The sequence below is a fragment of the Budorcas taxicolor genome, chromosome 17 (assembly GCF_023091745.1).
Source record: "Budorcas taxicolor isolate Tak-1 chromosome 17, Takin1.1, whole genome shotgun sequence".
Classification (NCBI taxonomy): Eukaryota; Metazoa; Chordata; class Mammalia; order Artiodactyla; family Bovidae; genus Budorcas; species Budorcas taxicolor.
The window spans coordinates 19,019,713-19,041,168 of NC_068926.1; the positions used below are offsets into that span (position 1 = coordinate 19,019,713).

The window sequence follows — 21,456 nt, forward strand, 5'->3', positions numbered from 1 at the left end:
AATTGAAATCAATCAGCATGTTTTTATTTTCTTCTTTTCTAGAATTTAGTCTCAATTGAAATCAATCAGCATGTGTTTTTATTTTCTTTTCTAGAATTTAGTTCCACTGGGACTTTGCTCAGATTATTTGAGCTTTTTAGGCCCAATTATTTTCTAAAATATTTATTTGGCTGTGCCAGGTCCTTCCTTGTGACATACAGGAGCTTTTTTAAGCTGTGGCATGTGGGATCTAGTTCCCTGATCAGGGGTCGAACCTGGGCACCCTGCACTGGGAGTGCAGAGTCTTAGCCACTGCATCACCAGGGAAGTCCCTAGGCTCCATTTTAAATCAGGAGCAGTTTTTAAGTCATATGCAAAGCTCAGAGCCAAAAATAAGGGACTTAAATGTTATACACACCATTATGCTTTACTCTGTCATCCCTACCACCTTGGAGAATCTCCTGAATACAGCCATGGAGGAATAGAAAAATTCACTCTCCCTCTGTCCTCAAGAATCTGTACAATTTACCTTCTAAGACTAATTATAACCAGTCAAAATGTCATGGGCTATAAAAGGAAAAGCTGTGCTCAAAAGGGACATAGGCATGGAATAAGAAACTCAGTAATGGAACATATTGATACTTTAGAAATCCAGAATAGAGATTTGTTATTTGCCATTATGCCTTCAGGTAACTGATGGTCTACAAGGCAGAGCTGTCTACAAAAGGGTCGAGAAGTAAAAAAGTGCCACCTAGCAAGATTTATAAACTACTAAAAAAAGTTACATAAAATGCTCACATGACTACATTTTAAATGACAAATACAGACAAAGGCATACAGAAATATGTGTTTAGCCTACCACCATGGCAATGCTGAAGGATGACTTGTAATATTTCTAGGAGCCCTTTTGCTCAGAGGCATTCCCACCTGCCCTCCACCCTTCTCCCATAGCCTGTTAACATTTGAAATGGATATGATGATTTCAAACTGGTGTGCTTTAGGGTAGGTAAACCATATTTAATGCCTGTCCAAATCAGTATTCTGCTTCTCAATGTGCAAATTCAGTCACTGCTAAGATCTGAACCAAATGACAGCTGGTACGTATGTTCTTCCTCCTTGCCATTCCTTCCAGATATTTTGTATGTACAATATACACTGAAACGCTTATTTGTTTCAAAAGCACTTCCATTGCAGAATACCTGGAGGAACTATTTTTGGGGACTCCAACCTTGTCACCAAGTGATACCTCACAAACAGCATCAGATGCTGCCTTGAACTACACAGCCACCTTTTTCCACTCTGACTGTCTGGGATTGTGTGGGCACCACATTAACAGTTTTTATTAAAAGACCAAATTTATTCTCAGATTCTCTATGCATTAAAAAAACAAGATATTAAAACACTAGCTTTAAAAGACTATATTAATCTTAAATATTTACAACTCATGGGTTAAAATATATTAAACAGTGGGGCTGTTTTCTGGGATTTCATTAGGAAGGAGTTTCACCTTTTATCTTTACCACTTTATTTCTGAGCAGAGAGAGAATTCCAGGTTAACTTTATTCTGCTTTCTAGATCTTTTAAAACCAGTTACCTGGCTGTCTTATCTCAACCACAGCCTCATGAACAGACCAGGAATAGTTTCCCATCTCTGAAGAAGGTCTTACCATCTTTAGCCACTACCACATAACAGCTCCTAAATATATCTACTGTGCAAAGCACATTCAATACAATTTGCAGAGTGACTGCAAATGAATACCAAGAGCACTCCAAGGGAATACTGGAAATGTGTAACAGTGACTGATGAAGACTAGCCATGGAATCTCTTCAAGAAACACAATAATGGAGAACACAGAGGCATAGCAAAGATTTATGAAGAATAGATCATCCATCGAGAACTGGTATTTCCACTTAAATAACAAAAACCCCTCAAGGCTAAGCAGTTCCTTTGTACACTATTATTTTATTAGATTCCAATAAAAACATCTTTAAAGCTTTAAGAAAATTACTATAAATTACTCTATAACTTATGTTTTGCATGGTTTTAACATGTTCATGTTATAATTTACTTAATTTTACATGAAGATATAAAAAAATAAATATTGCCATGCATAACTTGATATTAAAAAACACAAATAAATAACTTGAAATGTTGTCTAGAGACACTGTTCCTGCATACTTGTTAATCATAGGAGACTCAAGCAAGTCTACTATTTTAATATAGTATACTCTAACAGAAAAATCTTCAAAACAAGCCTAATATAATGCCCTTAAATGATCAACATATAATTAATCCTAAGGGAAAGAAAACAATGCAAAGCAATACTGGAGTGCAAAAACCTTTTTCACTGTAGGTTTTAATGTGAGCTAACGGGGTTCCTTCCCAAGGGCATGCTGGAAACAAGTGGAAGAAACTGGGAACCCTTCCTCAGTCAGCTTATTCTATTTCAGTTTCCTGAAACATCCCTGGTTAAGACTCCTGCGATTAAAAAGACACAGACAAGGATTTGTAAATGTCCATCAAGGTTCCTCGTTAAAGCTGAAGTCACACACTAGGGACAGGTGGTCTGAAGGGTAATTGAAGGACGGTAGCCGGTTGGGTCCAATCTGCTCCTCGGTGAGCAGGTCCAGGGCTGACCGCACGCTGAGCGCCTGCCTGGAGTACCAGATATAATCGAGCGTGTGCCGGCACTCGCCTGAGGTCCGGATCTTCCAGGTCGTGTACGGAGGTTCCGACTGCCCGTCAGCGCTCAGCAGCTTGTAGGCGCTGTTCAGATTGAGGCTGGAGGAAGCAAAGTGCTTGTAGACCTCCTCTGTGGGCTCTGCGTTGAAGTCTCCACAAACAATCAGGGGAATCTTGGCCCCTTGGGTGATGGCCTGCAGGTTTTGGAGGAGGTCACAGCCTTGAGCTGATCGAAATCGCTCCCAGCCGGTGCGTGCCTTCAGGTGGGTGACGGCGATGCAGAACTGGCGGCTGGACTCCTTGCACTCCAGGGTCTGGGCAATGGCCACCTGGTTGGTCTTCAGCGTCATGGCCGTCAGCCGGATGTTGGCACTGTTGACCAGCTTGAATCGGTTTTGGAGGAAGAACAAGGCACAGCCGTCGGGTCCATTGTTGTGCTCCACATCCAGACAGGGCGACCAGGGCTTGGGGAAGAAGGTGCCCTGATAGCCCAGTCTACTGAGGAGGGGCTGGAAGGTGTCGAAGTAGTGGTCCACCTCTTGGAGGCACAGGATATCAGGCTGGTAGGCGAGGATCTCTTCCAGGATCAGACACTTCCTTTCTTCCCACTTGAGGGCTTCGATAGGGCACTGGACAAAGTTGTCTTTGCCTTCTCCAAGCGCTGAAATAAAAAAAGCCGGTCCGTTGTCAGCTGCTAAATACCTGGGGGTCTCCTTAGGTGTGACCTCACCCAAGACCTTCAGAGTACTTTCTCTGCTTCAGGTGCTCTGGGGGGATTCTCTTACTGCACCGACCTCCAAACTAATTACCTCTTACCATCCACATGAAGCAAGGAACTGACTTTCATATTAAAACTATCTGTCTCTATTCCAGGACAGAAGACATAATAAAGCCACATATTCCAGGACATAAAACATTAAGTTTTAGCTTTAAACAATGTTCTTTGTAGTCTAAGAGATCTAAGGTATGTCAGATGAACTAAATACATTTAACCCAGTACTAGGCCTTTATACAAATCATAAATGACACCTATTTTAAGTGAGCAGCTTTTACTTATATCTGGGAAAAGAAAAAAATGAATCAAATTATGGAAAGTCAGGGAGTATGCCCTTCTATTCCAGAAAAGGAAGGAAAAATGGTGACCCTGCTTTCTTCTTAAAATTTCAAGAGCTCCATGATCAGCAGCACTGCACAAAGTTGACTGACACACCTGTTTTTAAATCCAGCAGACCCAGGAAAAGGAGTCCTTTCCACCATAACAAGTGTCTCAAAGCACAGAGAACAGAGGCAACATCTCTGGCCTCAAATTATAATAAAGGTGCGTTTGGATAAGAATCTGGCCAGAGTATCCAGACCAACCCCCACCCTCCGCATTTCCTGCAGAAGATTCTACATCGCCCACTCAGTAGACTCAGTTTCTCCTTGGCAAATGCTATCTTAGTGCTGTGGACTGAAAGCAGGAGACAGCAGAAAGTTTCAGGCTAATGAGACGGGGGCCTTGAAATCTGGATGTGCTGGGAGACAGAAGCCGTCACTGAACATGCAAAGTCTACCAACACGGAAGTAAGAAATACCCCTTAGTCGCTGGATTTATCAGTGAAAACCAGATGACTCCCTTTCCCCACCTCCCATTGGGACAGCTCCTCGGGAGCTCTAGCCGCCCCACCCCTCGCCTGACACCTCGCCCCCGCACACGCAGAGGTGCATCGGCCATGCGCAGGTGCACCGGGCATGCGCAGAAGCAGAGAGGCGGTGGCGGTTTGGGCAGATGCAGCAGGCCTACCTTGGGCAAGGATGTTCCACTGCATGACCCTAATGGGAGGGTGGCTACTGGGGCAATCGGCCGGCAGAGCCACAAAGTCCCTCTGGAACCGCGGGGGCCGGGTGTGCAGGACAGCCCTGCATTCCTCCAGAAGCTCTTTGGGGTCGATGGGCTCCAGGTGCTCTGGGTCAGGGGCCACCAGGTACTCCGGGTGCTGGGACGCCGCGCTGCTGTTGAGTGTCTTGGCGAGAGCACTGTAGAGCCTGCTCGTGCCGTTTCCCATGGGATACACTGCGGGGAAGGAGACACGGTTACACTTTGCCTTCTCCTGCCTTTCTCACTCAGAGAGACCACAAGATAAAGCAGTTAGTGTCCACAGAAGCTGGGGCCGATGTTGCCACGTTCATGGTCTATGGGGTGGATTACAGGAGCTCCCAGGTTCTAGCTTTCTAGGAGGACAACTACTTGAAATACTACAGTTGAAATACCTTGATCTTTATGGGTTATGCTAACCTGAGACTTGTCTTTATAATTTGTAGACACAGTCTTACAAAAGCATGGCTAAGCAAAATCCATATTCCTTTTTCTATGTATTTTAAATGAGAACTTCAAGACCATTTTTGAAGAGCCAAATGTCAGAAAGCCTGGTTACTCCGAGATGGCATTAGAGCAGACTCTTAGTGTGTCATCTACTCAGATCCCTGTTATGGGAAGAATCAGCTGGATTAAATTCATTTCTGATAGGGCTCTGGCTTTCTATAGGATTCTGAAAACATCACTGAGCAGTGTAGTCTGCAATCTAATCTTAATTGCCAGATTTTTTAAAAATCAGAAAAGAGGCTGGCGGTGGTGGGGGGAGAGATGGGGGTGGGGAGGGTGGGGTATGGTGGTGCAGGAAGCATTGTCTAGGTCCATTTCCTGGGGCTTCTGATTCTTATCTAACTGGATAGTAACTAAGGACAACAGAGCACAATCTTCAACAAGTTAACAGGAAGAGAGAGGTATCTGTCACCTCACTAGGAGGCAGGTGATTGCTCTTTTAAAGGTCAGCCTTGTTTTCTCTTCATCACAGTGTAAGTTAGGCCAGATTCTGCTTGGATCATGGCTAAGATTCCTGGTTTGGAGGAACCTGGATTTCCTGACCTCATCCAAGTCCTTGCCTTCTCTTGAAGGACACAAGTTTTTTTAAAACACATATTTGGCAAGCTGATTGCACCTGATACTAGCAAGCAACTGAATTCACCTTACATAGCAGGTCACAAAGGCAAATTCAAGTGCTCACCCGTAAGACCTACCCTTAAACATCAAGATCAAGATGCAAGCATGCTCTATCATTCCTTTTCAATGACTATAAAAGTAGCTCCCCAATGAGAAAGTGAGGCAAAGAAACACCAGTTTTCCCAACACACATTTCTGTGTACGTGCAACTGCCTGCAAGCCTGTTCTCACAAAGGCACATGCATGAACACGCGCACACACTTGTTTCCTGGATGTCTGACTTGAATATATTCTTTTTTAATCAATTTGCTTGCCTATCTGAGTACATGGGTCCAAAGAAATTTTCTTCTTAGCTGGCAGTACAACTTTGAAAATCTTTCTTCTGTACTTCTTGTTCAGCAAAAAGTGGTAAAAAATTCTACTGTTTTCTCAAGCATGGTTTCTAGCATCAGCAATAGCCTAAGAGTAGACCAGTCTGTCAGGGCATCATGGCAAACTCACAAGAGCTCCAATATCTGACACCTGTCAGGCTCCAGGCAAATGAGCAGCTTGAAGCTGTTCAGTTTTAACAGGACTGGTCTGCGTCCTTCTGATGACATCACCTTCGCCAAGCTGAGTTTCAGGGTGGTTGCTGTGACAAAAGAGCAAGTACCATGCGAAAATGAATGTGAAAAAGGTTACTTGTGTCCAACAGGAGTTGAAGATTTAAGGAGTTATCCTAAACCACACTTCCTCCTAAAAACTTTCAATATAAAGTGAACAAGGAACAGTATAATGTGTTAACACAATGAAAGTGCTGGAAGACATGCCCAGAAAGCCAATCAAAATTATATCCTATTATAATATAGGATAATTAAGAAAATGACAAAGTAATCTAAATTAGAAAACTTACAAATGAGGCAATGTGAAGAATTAGTAAAACAGAAAGAAATGAGGAGATAAAGCTTGAGAGATAGTGGCAAATACTATGTACTTATTTAAAGCAAAGATGCAACATATGGATAAAAAGGTTCTTGTAGCAGGAAAACCAATGCATGGAAATGAAACACATATTGATACTAAAAACTATAAATCAAGAAAACTCTTCAGAGTACAAAGTTTCGATCATGCAGGATGAATTAGGTTTTCTGGAGGTTTAATGTACAGCAAGGCAACTTTAGTTAAGGATACTGTATCTCATACTTGAAATCCTCTAAGTGATCTTAGATCTTAAGTGATCTCACTGCCCCCTCCACCACCCCCCAGAAACACACACTATGTGAGTGACATGTTAATTAGCTTGATTGAGGTAATTATTTCAAGATGTGTACAAATATTAAACTCAGTACACCTCAAATACACACAATGTTTGCTAATTATACCTCAATAAAGCTGAAAAAAAGGTCAATGGTTTGGAAGAAAAATTATGAGGTTAAAAAAACATGTATCACAGACACAAACACACATACCTGAGACTATCAACCCAGAAGGACCAACACCAACTGGACTGTAAAGAAACAGAAAAAAATCCCTTGGACTCTAGGCCAGAAACAGCAAGTAACTTAGAAGCCAGAGTGTCAGACTTCAACTGTGATGTTTTTTAGACCAGAAGAAAATGACGTTATATATTTGAAACATGTCAGGCTTTATATATATATATGACTCATGGTATGTGAGCCAAGAATTTTACATCTAGCAAAACTGAAATACTGACTCTAGGAGCACTTCTTCCAGAAAATACAGCATGGGATGGCCAACCGCAGCCAGACTGTGTGCAGTCCTTGATCTTCAGATGTTACATACATGCTCACAAGCACACAATACGTGACAGGATAATTTCTGGCACTCAAAGCCAAAATGTTTACTACTGGGCCCTTCTCAGGAAAGTATTAACCACCCCTGGAAGTAGTGAACAAGCTTTAGACCCAAATGACCAGAGATACTGATATACGAACTGGTGATGCTGTATAAAACAGAGCAAAGCAAGTCTAAATGAGATTAAGATAGTACAATATCCACTGGCTATGTGATCCAAGAGTGAGCCAATGAAGATTTCAGTTCAGCTCAGTCAGTCACTCAGTCATGTCTGACTCTTTGCGACCCCATGAATCGCAGCACTCCAGGCCTCCCTGTCCATCACCAACTCCCAGAGTTCACTCAGACTCACGTCCATCGATTTAGTGATGCCATTCAGCCATCTCATCCTCTGTCATCCCCTTCTCCTCCTGCCCCCAATCCCTCCCAGCATCAGAGTCTTTTCCAATCAGTCAGCTCTTCGCATGAGGTGGCAAAAGTACTGGAGTTTCAGCTTTACCACCAGTCCTTCAGAATGGACTGGTTGGATCTCCTTGCAGTCCAAGGGACTCAAGAATTTTCTCCAACACCACAGTTCAAAAGCATCAATTCTTCGGCGCTCAGCTTTCTTCACAGTCCAACTCTCACATCCATACATGACCGCTGGAAAAACCACAGCCTTGACTAGACGGACCTCTAGTCAGCAAAGTCATGTCTCTACTTATGAATATGCTACCTAGGTTGGTCATAACTTTCCTTCCAAGGAGCAAGCATCTCTTAACTTCATGGCTGCAGTCACCATCTACAGTGATTTTGGAGCCCCCCAAAATAAACTATGACACTGTTTCCCCATCTATTTCCCATGAAGTGATGGGACCAGATGCCATGATCTTAGTTTTCTGAATGTTGAACTTTAAGCCAACTTTTTCACTCTCCTCTTTCACTTTCATCAAGAGGCTTTTTAGTTCCTCTTCACTTTCTGCCATAAGGGTGGTGTCATCTGCATATCTGAGGTTATTGATATTCCTCCTGGCAACGAGGATTCCAGCTTGTGCTTCTTCCATCCCAGTGTTTCTCATGATGTCCTCTGCATAGAAGTTAAATAAGCAGGGTGACAATATACAGCCTTGACGTACTCCTTTTCCTATTTGGAACCAGTCTGTTGTTCCATGTCCAGTTCTTACTGTTGCTTCCTGACTTGCATACAGGTTTCTCAAGAGGCAGGTCAGGTGGTCTGGTATTCCCATCTCTTTCAGAATTTTCCAGTTTATTGTGATCCACACAAACTGTACTCAAATGAGGATTTAGTACAACCAAAAAAAAGAAAAGCTTGGGGTGGGGGTAGGGGTGGGACAGAGCAGGGACCAGAAAGAAGCAAGCATGTTCAATTAAGAATTATTTGGGGACTTCCCCGGTGGTCCAGTGGCTAAGACTCTGAGCTCCCAGTGCAGGGGGCCCAGGTTCGATCCCTGGTCAGGGAGCTAGATCCCACATGCTACAACTAAGACCCAGAGCAGCCAAATAAAAAAATAAAATAATGGCTTTCGCTGGTGAGCCTATCCAATATGTAAACAATACCCATCCCTTCATAAACTCCCACCTACTGCTTCCCATGTACAGCCTCACTGGAAGACAGTCTGGCAGTGTCTAAAATAAATACAGAACTCATGCCCCTAGGGATTTACCTAAGTGAACTTAAACCTAAGTTCATTCAAAAGTATGTATGCAAATGTATATACCCAATTGTATTAATAAATGCCCAAACTGGAAGCAGTCAAAGATGTCCCTCAATGTGCAACCGCATACAACCACACGGAATAGTACATAACAAGAGAGGGGAACAAGTCACAGGCATTTTGTAAGTGAAAGAAGCCAGATCCTAAAAAGTACATACTGCACGATCCCGCTCACAGGGCATTCTAGAAAAGGCAAATTATACGGAATGGTTTTCAGAGACTGAGGGAGGGAGCGGTGGGTGACAAGGTAACTCTAGGGCAGTGGAACCACTCTGTACAGCCCTAGGGTGACGCATACATGACTGTGTTTGTCAAAATCCACTGACTTAACTATCCCTCACAAAGAGTAAACTTTAATGTGCAAAATTCAAAAGATCAAGAGGGAGGTGGAGGGATCAATAGGAAATGCAGACTCTGACAAATAAATCTACTACAAATATATGACAAATTCACAGAAGGGGCTTCAGGAAAAAAGGAATGATGTCACCTTGGAAAACAGCTTTTAACTGCTAAAGGAAGTGCACTCAAGTTAGCAAAATTGTTTCTCTGGGGGGGTGGGGGTGGGGGTGGGTGGGTGTCAGCAATTCCAAAAATGCTTTACAAATGGATGGTGGGAGTCTGATTTCTGTGAGAGAGGAAAGCTGCAGATAATGAGGAAAGGTTTAGAAGGAATCATGTGGTACTGAGGTGGAGTCAGACATACCATCCAGATTTCACGTCCCTTATAGTATACATAGATACATAGACAAAGAGCCACTAGGGATGTCTGAGACACCTTTGGAGAAATGCGGGGCCAAGGGGTTTCCATATTAACACTGAGGCATCCTTTCTGTCTTCGTTTTCAACTGTTATGAAACCGCTGCTTTGTCAGCTTTAACCCAGGCAGTGGCCCCAGGCTCCAGTAGGGGCCACTGTGCTCTTCACCATTATTCATTTTTTAAATTGCCTGCTTTACCCTCAATGTCCTTAAGTGAGGCGGCAATAAGTACTTCTGTTAAATTTGGAGCCCTGATGACGTTTCTTTAATACTTGACAAAAAGGAAAGTCCACATAAACACTTGTGCTGCACACAAAATACGCTGCCTTAAGCAACAGCACTCAGGTGAGTGTCTGGACTGCAAAATGAACTCTCCCCTGTCTTCACCTCAAAGAACCAACAAACTTAAAATAGTCAATCACATATGGACACAAGGCAGACATTTATCCACTAAAATGTAAGAAGTGAGCCTGTCACTTTAAGGAAAACAACTGACAGTATTTTTGCCCATGAGAAAAATTTCCCAGAGAAAATTTTGGAAAACACATCTGCCATCAGGAGCCTGACAAGTCCCCAATACTTAAAAACTTCTCTGACAAGATTGGTGGTGATAGTTACTAAGGTTATTTCTATATTGTATAACATCTGGAAAAGCCACACAACCTAGTTAACCAACTTCCCAAATAACCAAAAAGATGTTCACTGATATGGTATCAATTTGATGTTGCAAATAACTATTAATATAAGCTACCACAAAAGACTACCCACAATCATCGTAAAAGGCTATTAAAATAATTCTCTCCAATTATATAACCAGTGAGAGACTGGATTCATATCTTTTAACCAAAATATCACAACAGACTGAATGGAGAAGCACCTAGGAGGATATAGACAGCTGTCATGTATTAAGCCAGACTTTCAAATGAAGAGATTTCCAAAAATGTCAAATGGTGCCACTCTTTCAACCAGTCTTTTTATTTGGGAAAAAAAAATGCTGGTTAAAAAGTAAAAACTCAACAAAAGCCAGGATTATCTGGGTAAACACCTGAGAAGCTGCTGGAGTTGACCAACCTTGGGCCTAAGGAAACCTCCAAGAGAAAAGCACACCAAACCCTAAAGGACAGACGTCACAGGACGGCATCGTTGGAACAGCAAGCCTGTGCTGCCACCCACTGGCCATTGTGCTGAATCACCTCAGAAAGGTTTGAAAACTTAATTCAGCAGCTAATTTTCACTGGTCCCCTGAAGACTCCTGAATAAATGTGGTCACCTTCAAAATATTCACAAGACAACCATCGACCTCAAACAGCTTGGATGTTGGGTATGCAATATGTTTATTTAATACTTAATGAATAAATCAATAAAGATTCACAGTCCCCATGGCTCACAGCTTCATGGATCAAGTTCCAGTGGCTCCCTTTCTTACACATGGCCTTCTCGTACTTGAGAAGTAAAAGTGAAGTCGCTCAGTCATGTCCAACCCCGTGGGCTGTAGCCTACCAGGCTCCTCCATCCATGGGATTTTCCAGGCAAGAATACTGGAGTGGGTTGCCATTTCCTTCTCCAGGGGATCTTCCCGACCCCAAGGATCAAAGTTGGGTCTCCCGCATTGCAGGCAGATGCTTTACCTCTGAGCCACAAGTAAGAGCCTTAAGTCACCCTTAGTATTTAAATCACAGCCACTGTTCTTCTCTCATTAGCTCCATGAAGATAGGGACTATACCTGCCTTGTTTACGGACTCACGGTAGGTCGACTGGTTTCCAGAAATCATGGCTTCTCTTTTCACTAATCAGATCCTGAACAAGTTATTTCTGTGGCTCTGTTTCTTCATCTGGGGATCACCATGACCTCCTTCAATGTGTTACTATGAAGGACAAGAAAGTTAAACCAGCTATACCTAGTACATTCTAAATGGCAGCTATTTTGTTATTTTTCTTTCTGGGATTCAGTTCAGTTCAGTCGCTCAGTCGTGTCCGACTCTTTCCGACCCCATGAATCACAGCACTCCAGGCCTCCCTGTTCATCACCAACTCCCAGAGTTCACTCAGACTCACGTCCATCAAGTCAGTGATGCCATCCAGCCATCTCATCCTCTGTCGTCCCCTTCTCCTCCTGCCCCCAGTCCCTCCCAGCATCAAAGTCTTTTCCAATGAGTCAACTCTTCACATGAGGTGGCTAAAGTACTGGAGTTTCAGCTTTAGCATCATTGCTTCCAAGGAAATCCCAGGGCTGATCTCCTTCAGAATGGACTGGTTGGATTTCCTTGCAGTCCAAGGACTCTCAAGAGTCTTCTCCAACACCACAGTTCAAAAGCATCAATTCAAGAGCAGCTATTAACATTTGAGAGCCAAGCATGTACCGCACTTACCTTTCCAACAATCCAGCAAAGTAGGTATTGTATTATCCATTTTATAGACGCAGAGACTGACTGCACAGTTGGCAAAGGACCTGGCCCTGGGAGGGCTGCCTGCACCTTGGACCACTGCTCATCAACTGTCTCTGCTGGTGCTGACCCAGAGTCAGGATGACCAGATGGAGCTGTGCCAGGGGCACGCATGGCAGTTAACAAAGGTCCAATTTCACCTCGTCCCTCTGCGCAAGTCACCGCCATCAGGGCGTGCACACTGGCACAGCACAAGGTGTACAAAGCGGTGCAATGACCCGCTTTACTGGCACATGGCATTACTAGAGATATCAAGTGAAGGTCATGTCTCCCAACCTAGCGGGTCTATAAATACAAGCTCCTAGACACAGTGACAATCCCAGTGACCTTTCTTTGCTATGCAGCAGTCAGACACAAGAATACCCAAGTGCGTTCTGGACAAAGCATAGCTGTCCCTTCAGTCATGCCAGATTCATCTTGAAAATATGGCTAGGCAAAGAGAAATCCCTCCACAATGAATACTTAGCTTAGCGTATTAAAACTGGTGGTTGATTATGAGTGGGCTGGCCAAGCATTTGCACAAGTCAGACTCTTCCAAGCAAAATGCTAGAAAACTGAAAATTGAAAAGGCAGAAACAAAGAACCTGGTGTGACAGCTGCTCTCCACCAGCTAAGACTTCGGGTTTGTGGTACTATCTGGTGTCCATCCTTAACGCTCCCAGGAGCTCAAGAGGTGCTCTGGGTTCACAGCTATGAATGAAATACAGAGCTAAGAAGTATGCTGCTATTCCTCCCTGTGGGTCAGAGGTCCACATACATCTCCCAGTGCCCTGTATGAGATGCCTATGGCTGCTTACAGTTTTAAATGGTTGAAAGAAATAAATTGTAATAATATTTCCTGACATGTGAAAATCATCCAAAACTCCAACTTCAGTATCCATAAATAAGATTCGTGTATTGTCTGCAGCTACTTCCACACTATAGCAGCCAAGCTGAATAGCTTTAACAGATATTTAGTCTATTAAGCCCAATATATACTAGCTGGCTCTCTACAGAAAAGTTTGCAGACTCCTGCTTTAGATTATGAGTTGTATAGTCCATTTGTACATACTTCACAAAAATCAACGAAAGACTCAGTCATTTAAAATAGGGAAAAACTAATTTTCATATACAGATTTCCATAACCTTGCTTGAACAATTACAGCACATGTAGGAAAAGAATCATCTTTTTAAAATGTGTGGTGACACTGGCAGCAGTTTTTACATCTCCAGTCCAATGACTCATTTTTAAGATGGGAATTGATAAATAATGTACAATAAACAGGTCATCTGACATGAGGCCAAAAATACATTGTTCTCCTTCCTAAGAGCTTTCCGGAATAAAGTACACACATGCATATTTTTCTGAAGACTGAAAGAACATGGGTAAAATCAGAATTCCAGGAAGACAGAGACAGATGTGAATTAACAGAGAACCCAGAGTGGAGGGCAATGCAGTACAAACTACCAAAGGTAAATTATATATGGCTCTTCCCAAGGGAGCTCTGAAGAAACCCAAAGCCAAGTCCACCACGACAGAGTGCAGGAGAGGTGAAGGGGCCATCGTTAGGGTCATTCTCTCAGCAATGGTGTTTTATTTGAGACAGCTGCTAGTTCTGTCACTTCCCCTCTCAGACAGAAGAGGGTGGCCTCTGCCAGCTGGAGAACAGGCTTCAGAGATGTGGGCCCTGGATGGACGGGAAGGGAGGCAGAGCAGACCAGGCGCTAACCATGGACCTCAGGGATATTTCTGAAGGCATGGCTGGAGGGGTGAGCTAAGCATTGGAGAATATTGAAGGGAGCCTGCCTGCACCTCCCACCCCCAAATCTCCCCAACTACAGAGAATGCAAACTGCTCTCCCAGGAGGAAAGGTCTGGGGGAGGAACAGGCTCACACAACTATATAGGACACAAAATAAGACTAGGCTTCTATGAAGAAAGGAGCAGAGAATTAGAAAATGTCCAAAAAGTGTAAACAACTGCAAAATAGACATGTTCAAAAAAAACTCATGAAATATAAAGAGATAAATTCTTTAAAAATGCAAGAGGAGCCACAGAGGGTGGGATCCATATGGACAATCTGTCTAGCAGGAGTTTAATAATATGACAACAGGGAATGTGATAAAATAGTGATGAAAATGATAAAATTCAAGAAATAGAAATCTTCCTGGGCTAAAGAATGGTATGTCCTGGCGCTTCCTTGGTGGATCAGTGGTAAAGAATCTGCCTACCACTGCAGGAGAAACGGGCTCAGTCCCTGATCTGGGAAGATCCCACATGCTGGGGAGCAGCTTAAGCCTGTGCTCAACTATTGAGCCTATGCTCAAGAACCTGGGAGCTGCAACTCCCGAAGAACTTGCACCCGAGGACCATTGCTCCGTTTTGCAACAAGAAGCCACCACAATGAGAAGCCCGTGAATTGCGACTAGAGAGTACCCCTTGCTCTCCATAACTAGAGAAAAGGCCACACAGCAATGAAGGCCCAGCACAGAAAAAAAAAAAAAAAAGAATGGTATGTCCTTAGACTGAATGGGCTCATCTGATGCTGAGACATTTACCCTGACAGAACTTTTGAACACCAAGGACAAACAATCCTCAACTTCTAGAGGATAATGGGTACTGTCAAAGAGATTGAGGTTCTGAGGCAAAATTAACAGATGTTATTTTTTTAAAAATTATATTTTAAAATTGTCCTGAAAATTTTCCAAATAAAATTTAGAATGAACCACTGGAAAGAGAAATTAATTGTAGAACACGTCTCAGCAAATCTATTTGACCTAGAAAATCTGAAAGATGAACATCTTCAGCAACCCCCCCAGTGAAAGCAAAACATAAAGGAAACAGGAAACCATCATGTCCAGGGTGTCAGCAGGATATGCAAAATAACATCCTTGTACCCTGTACTGGATGGACCTGCCCCAGCACTGGACGCTCAGAGTGGGGGACAGGCTGGGAAAAGCAAAGGAAAACGATGCACGAGGCACTTCCTGGACACCCTACTGCAACTTTTCTTTACTGCTCCATGATCCCAGCTCCATGTAACTTTGGACTTCTCAGACTACTGCAGTTCCAAAGGGAAAAAGCAGTTTTTAAACCATTCTGCACAATCCCTCAGAATCCAAGAGCCGTCTCTACTGGAGACTAACTTCTGGGGATGCTAGTTAAGAAACTTCTAGCAGGCTTCCAAGCATTTAGCAAAGCAAGTGTCTCACTGGCTGTCTGCCCAGGCTATACATCAGAACTAACAGATGCTCAAGGCCCACTTGCAGAAACTAAAATTCAGATGATCTGAGTGGGACCCAGCAATTCTTTTGATAGCGTTTTACTGAAAAAAGAAAAAAAAAAAAGTCATCCCTCAGGGATGGGTTCCAGGACTCTCCTTGGATGTCCAAAATCTGCATGCCTAAGCTCCTTTTATATAATGATGTACACCCTTGGTATCTGCATCTGGAGATTCAACCAACCTTGGATGAGGAACCCACCCATGGCGGGGTGGGAAAGAGGGGGGGCTGCATTTTATAAAGACATTTAAATCTGACAGGTATGATTTTTTTCGTAGCCCTCTTTCTCCTGGACATTCCCGCCCACATCCCCGACACTGATGCTGCGTTCTGTGTAGCTGGTAGGTTTCAGGTGCTGCTTTGAGATCACATAGAGACAAGACAGCTAAGATTTTTGCTTGAGGTCATACTCCTTCCTGTAGGAAGGCTGCTCTCCCCACTCTGAAACAGCAAAGCCAGGGACTTCCTGGCTAGGACACTGTGCTCCCAATGCAGGGGGCTGGGTTAGATCCCGGTCCCCAGGAACCAGTTTCCACATGTCTCAACAAAGATCCCATGGACCGCACAGCCAAATATTTTTTTAAAAAATAACAAACCCCAAAATTTTCATTGAAGTACAAGTGGGTTTACTATGGAACTAAGCGCCCATGCACATCATCCTTGCATTCAAATGGGATAACCATTCAAGTGGTTAGCAGAGTCCTAGGAATCCTGATCACAGATCTTAATTTCCAATACAATTAGTCATGAGACAATAAAACATTTGGCCTTTTAAGTGTACTGTGTTCAGTAAAACTTATGGATCAGTTGCTATCATGGTTTCTAATTCAAAAGCCCCCAGTAACTCACTGTATTTAAGCTCTTGCCGTTGAATGCTATAGGAAAACAAATAGCTTGTTCTCCTACAAAGAAAATATATTTCTATAGAAGCTTGATAATTACAAGCTGTTGCACTTCTCTCTCATAAGCAGATTACTCACATTGTTAAAGGACATACTAAATAAAACCGCCTCCTCAGATGAGCTGGTATTTGCTTTTAAAATCATACCAAGAAAAAAAAGCAATGTGTTCCAGTGGTAGAGAACAGTATTTCAGCCAACTCTTCATTATCTGAGGAGGTGGCATCTATAAACCCATAGGTGACACCAGACCATGTTTCATCCAGCAGAGTAACTGACAGCTGCTGTTTCTCTACAGGCCGTGTGACCCTTCCGTGAGAAAAGGTCCCCTTTAAATTCGAATAACCCAGCATCTGATGACTGCAAAGGGGCTACACTCACCTTTCCAGTGACATCTGACTGCCACAGGGCCTAAGTTATGAAGGAACTGATTAACAAATAGGGTCAACTTGGGATTTAGCAGCCCCCTGCCCCCCTACAAAGATTGGAGCTTCCCAGGTGGTGCTAGTGGTAAAGAATCTACCTGTCAATGCAAGACATCAAGAGGCTTGGGTTTTATCCTTGGGTTGGGAAGATCCCCTGGCTAAGGACATGGCACCCCACTCCAGTATTCCTGTCTGGGAAATCCCATGCACAGAGGAGTCTGGCGGGCTTATGACCCATAGGGTCCCAAAGAGTGAGACATAACTGAAGCGACTCAGCACACATGCACCCCAAAAGATGCTGGAGTGAGTGAATTATAGCTTTCAGTTTCTTGAAGACTTTCTCTAGCCAGATGTCTAAACCTTGAGGCCTGTAATAACAATAATCTGCTTTTTATGTTGTCATTTTGTTAAGTAATGTGGCATTCAGGACCCAGCCATAACAATTCTTTTTATTAAGTCTACAATAGGATCTATGAATCTTGGGAAACATTTGGCAAAGTACCTCCTCTTTCACCCTGCCACCATCCATGCCTCACACCTTCCACTTTGCTCCTGGCTTTCCCCAAGCAAAATGTTTTTAATCTCTTTCAATCTTAACTGTACTTCAAGGACCAATTCAAATGCCAACCACTTTCTGAAGCCAAAATGATCACCACTGATGGAAGGGACTTCATGCTCTCCAGCACCCTTGTGCCATTTGCAAACCTTGAACTGAAGGAGAATAATAAGAGTTGTTTTATTTCTTTAAACACTCAGATCTTTGAGCAAAACCCATCTGACTGGGCACTAAACTCAGAGGCAGACCATGTCTCACATTCTTTTACCTCCTATAAAGTGGCACCTAGCTCAAATGGTAAAGAATCTGCCTGCAATGCAGGAGGCCAGGGTTCGATTCCTGGGTCAGGAAGATCCTCTGGGGAAGGGAACAGCAATCCGCTCCAGTATTGGTGCCTGGAGAATCCCACGGAAAGAGAAGCCTGGCGGGCTACAGTTTGTGGGGTCGCAAAGCATCGAACACCTCTGAACGACTAACAATAGAGTGAGACCAGAAACAGAAAGCCTTTTTGAATGAATGAGTGAGTGATCAAAGGATATGCAAATGAATGCATTCATGAGTTTCTCCCAACAAGCAGCTGAAGCCAAAACTGAGCAAAATGCGAAACTGCTCTAGCTCTTGTAGTAGTTTAACAGCCGTAAATCCTTTCAATTTCTTTCTAAAACTAGGGGATTTCAGGGGACTTCCAGAAATTTCATTAAACATCTTTCTATGTCAAAGGCCTAAGATCCAACGTGTCCTGACCTTTCTTCTGGCTAACAGCACAGCTCTTATCTGTATTACACAAACTATGTGTATTCCCAAAATGAACCTACTGGCTAACTCTGCCCCAGGACCCGCAGGAAATTTAAGGTAAGAGGTTAAGACAAGAGATATGGTGCTACAGAAGACACCAGTTGATTTTCTTTTACTTCTCCCACCTCAAACCCAACAATATGCCTCTAGAAATTTTCCCATTCTAAGTTATTTCACAAATGCCAAATTCCTACAGAACTGCAAAGAACATCTCAATGACTGTCAGGTTCATCCTTTTTTAAAAAAAGGACAAAAGAGTTTAGTCTCCAGTAATCAGTTTAACATCCTAATATTTTTTATTTTTTGTCACGCTGGGTGGCATGCGAGATCTTAGTTCCCTGGCCAAGGGTGGAATCTGTGACCCCTGCAGTGGAAACGTAGTCTTAACCGCTGGCCGCCGGCAAGGTCCCTTCACAAAAAGAAAATCCTAATTTTAAAAAGAATGTCTCAATCTAAACATCCGCCAATAATCTGAATAGAGGCCAATCATCTGAATAGAGTTTAAAATCTTGACTTCAATCACACTTTGGGTGATCATTTTCAGTAAAGAAAGCCACATTGAACATACTCTTTCTACTGCTCTATCTGTTCTGAAGTTAATACAAAACTTGGGAATTCCCTGGCAGTCCAGTGTTTAGGGCTCCGCCTTTTCTTTCTCTGCCCTGGGGGTTTAATCCCCCGTGGGGGAATTAAGATCCGGCAACCCGGGTAGGGCGGCGTAAAAGAGAACACAAAACTTTGGGAGCAAAAGGTAGTCGTTTACAATCTCAGATGTCCATACGTCTGAAACAGCAATAAACTTGAGTACGACTAAAATATACCTGCTAGCGTGATGAAACTGCCCACTTTTGAAAGAAAAGCTTTATTAATTTTTACACTATGACTAATTTGTATGTAAATTGTGGCCGCGGTACTGAGGCCTCAGGCAGAAACTTCCGTGGCCTAAAAAGGGAAAATCCAGGGAACTTCCCTGCGGGTCCAGTGGTTAAGACTCCACGCTTCCAATGCAAGGAGCGCAGGTTCGATCCCTGGTCAGGGAAGTAAGATTCTGCCAGGCGTTTCCTTCCCTGCAACCCAAGTAAAATCCAGAGCACGTGACCTATAGAACAGGTTCTTGGCAAAGAGATGGCATCATCTTTACAAGATCTTAACCCCAGGTATACAGGACGCATAATGATGCAAATATTAAGAGTGGAAGGCTCCCCCAAAATTCAAGTAGATGTCCAAAGAGTCAATGCGTGCTCATACGTTTTTCAAAACTCATACCACCTAAGCCACGCAGGCCACAGGATCAGGTAAGCGTAACTTCATATACATATTGCATAAAATGTTCCACCATTAGCGCAATAAGTAAAACAAATAATCTGCGGCCTCGGAAGGGGAAAAGATAACGTAGGTCAAGAGGAAGAAATACTGAAACCGCGGCATCAAACGGGAAGGATTAAACGGGAACCTAGCACGGGGTTGCAGCTCTTACCGGACGCGGTGCAAGCCCCAGGCAAGAAAAGGCGAGGGCAGAGCGGCAAAGGAGAGCAGAGACGGCGGCTCAGGGAGAAGAGGCACCGCTTCCCGGTCGCACCCCACCGCCCGGCAGCCCCCGGCTTCCCATTCATTCCCCGCCGTCTCCAGGTGGCGGCCGCCGCGTTCTCCGCCCGGAACGGCGGTGCACTCACCTGTTCGGGAGCACGACCTCGCGACCTCGCGGGCCGCCGAAGCCGCCGCCAGGAGCCGGGGGGACGGGAGCCGCGGGGCGGCCGTGGGCGAGAGGCAGCGCGGCGGTGGCGGCGGGCCGGGCGGGCGGCGCAGGCCGGGCGCGTCCCTCTGCAGCAGGGCGGAGCAGAGCCGCCGCGGGCTCTGATACATGCCGGGCGCCGCCGCCAAAACCGCCGCGGCCCCTCGCGCGCCCCACCGACCTGCGGGCCCCGCCGAGGCGGGCGAGCCCAGCAGACTCTTGGGGCCGTCCGAGCAGAGGCTCCGGGGCTCCTTCTCTACCAGCCGCGGCCCGGGGGAAGGTCGCAGGCAGACGAGCCCGAGACGGCGCGAACGAAGCTGCGGCTGCTGTGAAGCGGAGGCGCTGTCTGCCGCGGGCCGGCTGGAGCTGGAGGGTAACCGGCGAGCGCAGCGCGCTGACAAAGCGGGCGCTACCAAGCGAACCAGGGAGGGGGTGTCCATGGGACCTGCGCCCGGCGCGACCTGGCAGGGATTCGTAGAACCGGAGTGATCCTGCTTTGAGAGGACGCGGATCTTCAGCTGTTTATAGGGTGGAGGCTGTGGGAGGTCCAAGGTAACAAATATCCCTCAAGGCAGTTTTAAAGAAATGAGCCTCCCCTTCCGCTGGGTAGAGTGGAAACGCCCACAGGCTGAGAGTCCCAAGACCGTTCCAGGCTATGGCCCCGGGGACACGTGTGTGTCCGAGTAAAAGACAGCATCCGTGTACGCGTGTAAGTGAGAATCCGGCAGAGGGTGTCTTCCCCCCACCACCACCCTTTCGGCGGGATGTGTTGCGTTAAAACGAAATTAAGCACGATAAAGCCCCTACTGTGTGCGAGGGCGACGCTGAGTAAGACAACGTCCCTTTCCTCAAGAATTATCCTCAGGCAAAGGAAGCCCAATGTGGCAAATCAGACCATAAAGCTGTACAAGGTAGATTAAGATCAGTGCCATAAATTTATGTAAGTTTGGCGATAGAGGTCGTAACACGCCTGGGTTTTCTAGAAGGCTTATTAGAAGAGCCACGACTTGGATTTGCATTTGTGGAATTTGGGAGAAAGTGGTGGTGATTTATGCAGGCGAAAAAGGGAATAAAGCAAAAAGCCCTAGGTATCTTTGCTGCAACATCTCTTACGTAGGATGGAAGTGAAGAAGTAAGGCAGATGCTTGGATAGGTTACACTGCGGAAGGCAGAGATTGTATTAGACTTAATATGGTAGAAAGGGGTGAGCTGTTTGTAAGCTGGGCAAGGATATGTCTTAGGGCCGTGCTGTCATTGGAGGTCAAGTATCTCGGGCGTGTGAAAAGGCAAGAGAGAGTAAACTAGCTGATATGAAAGATATTCTAGACTTGCATCTGGTACTGGAAAAGAATGAATGGAAGAAACTGTCTCAGCTTGGGCAGGAAATGATGACTAACCAGAACAGGAAGTGGGGTGAGTGGGAGAGATGCCCAAGAC

The 21,456-nt window shown here is 44.6% G+C and overlaps 1 protein-coding gene across 1 annotated transcript; it reads right to left on the reverse strand.

Annotated features, from left to right (window-relative positions):
- Nucleotides 1-2,089: 2,089 nt before the first annotated feature.
- NOCT (nocturnin) lies at nt 2,090-20,459 on the reverse strand. The gene is made up of 3 exons (XM_052654832.1): nt 19,961-20,459; nt 4,446-4,715; nt 2,090-3,323 (listed from the first exon to the last, which is right to left on the reverse strand). The coding sequence occupies exons 1-3, from the start codon at nt 20,457-20,459 to the stop codon at nt 2,500-2,502; spliced, it is 1,593 nt and encodes a 530-aa protein (XP_052510792.1). The 3' UTR covers nt 2,090-2,499.
- Nucleotides 20,460-21,456: the final 997 nt, after the last annotated feature.

What these genes read in the sequence shown, in the direction of transcription:
- NOCT (XM_052654832.1), bottom strand. Translation starts at nt 20,459, where the DNA reads ATGGACACCCCCTCCCTGGTTCGCTTGGTAGCGCCCGCTTTGTCAGCG. An exon ending in GAGGTCGTGCTCCCGAACAG is followed by an intron (nt 4,716 to 19,960) that starts GTGAGTGCACCG and finishes CCTTCCCCGCAG; the next exon opens with TGTATCCCATGGGAAACGGC. An exon ending in GTGGAACATCCTTGCCCAAG is followed by an intron (nt 3,324 to 4,445) that starts GTAGGCCTGCTG and finishes TTTTTATTTCAG; the next exon opens with CGCTTGGAGAAGGCAAAGAC.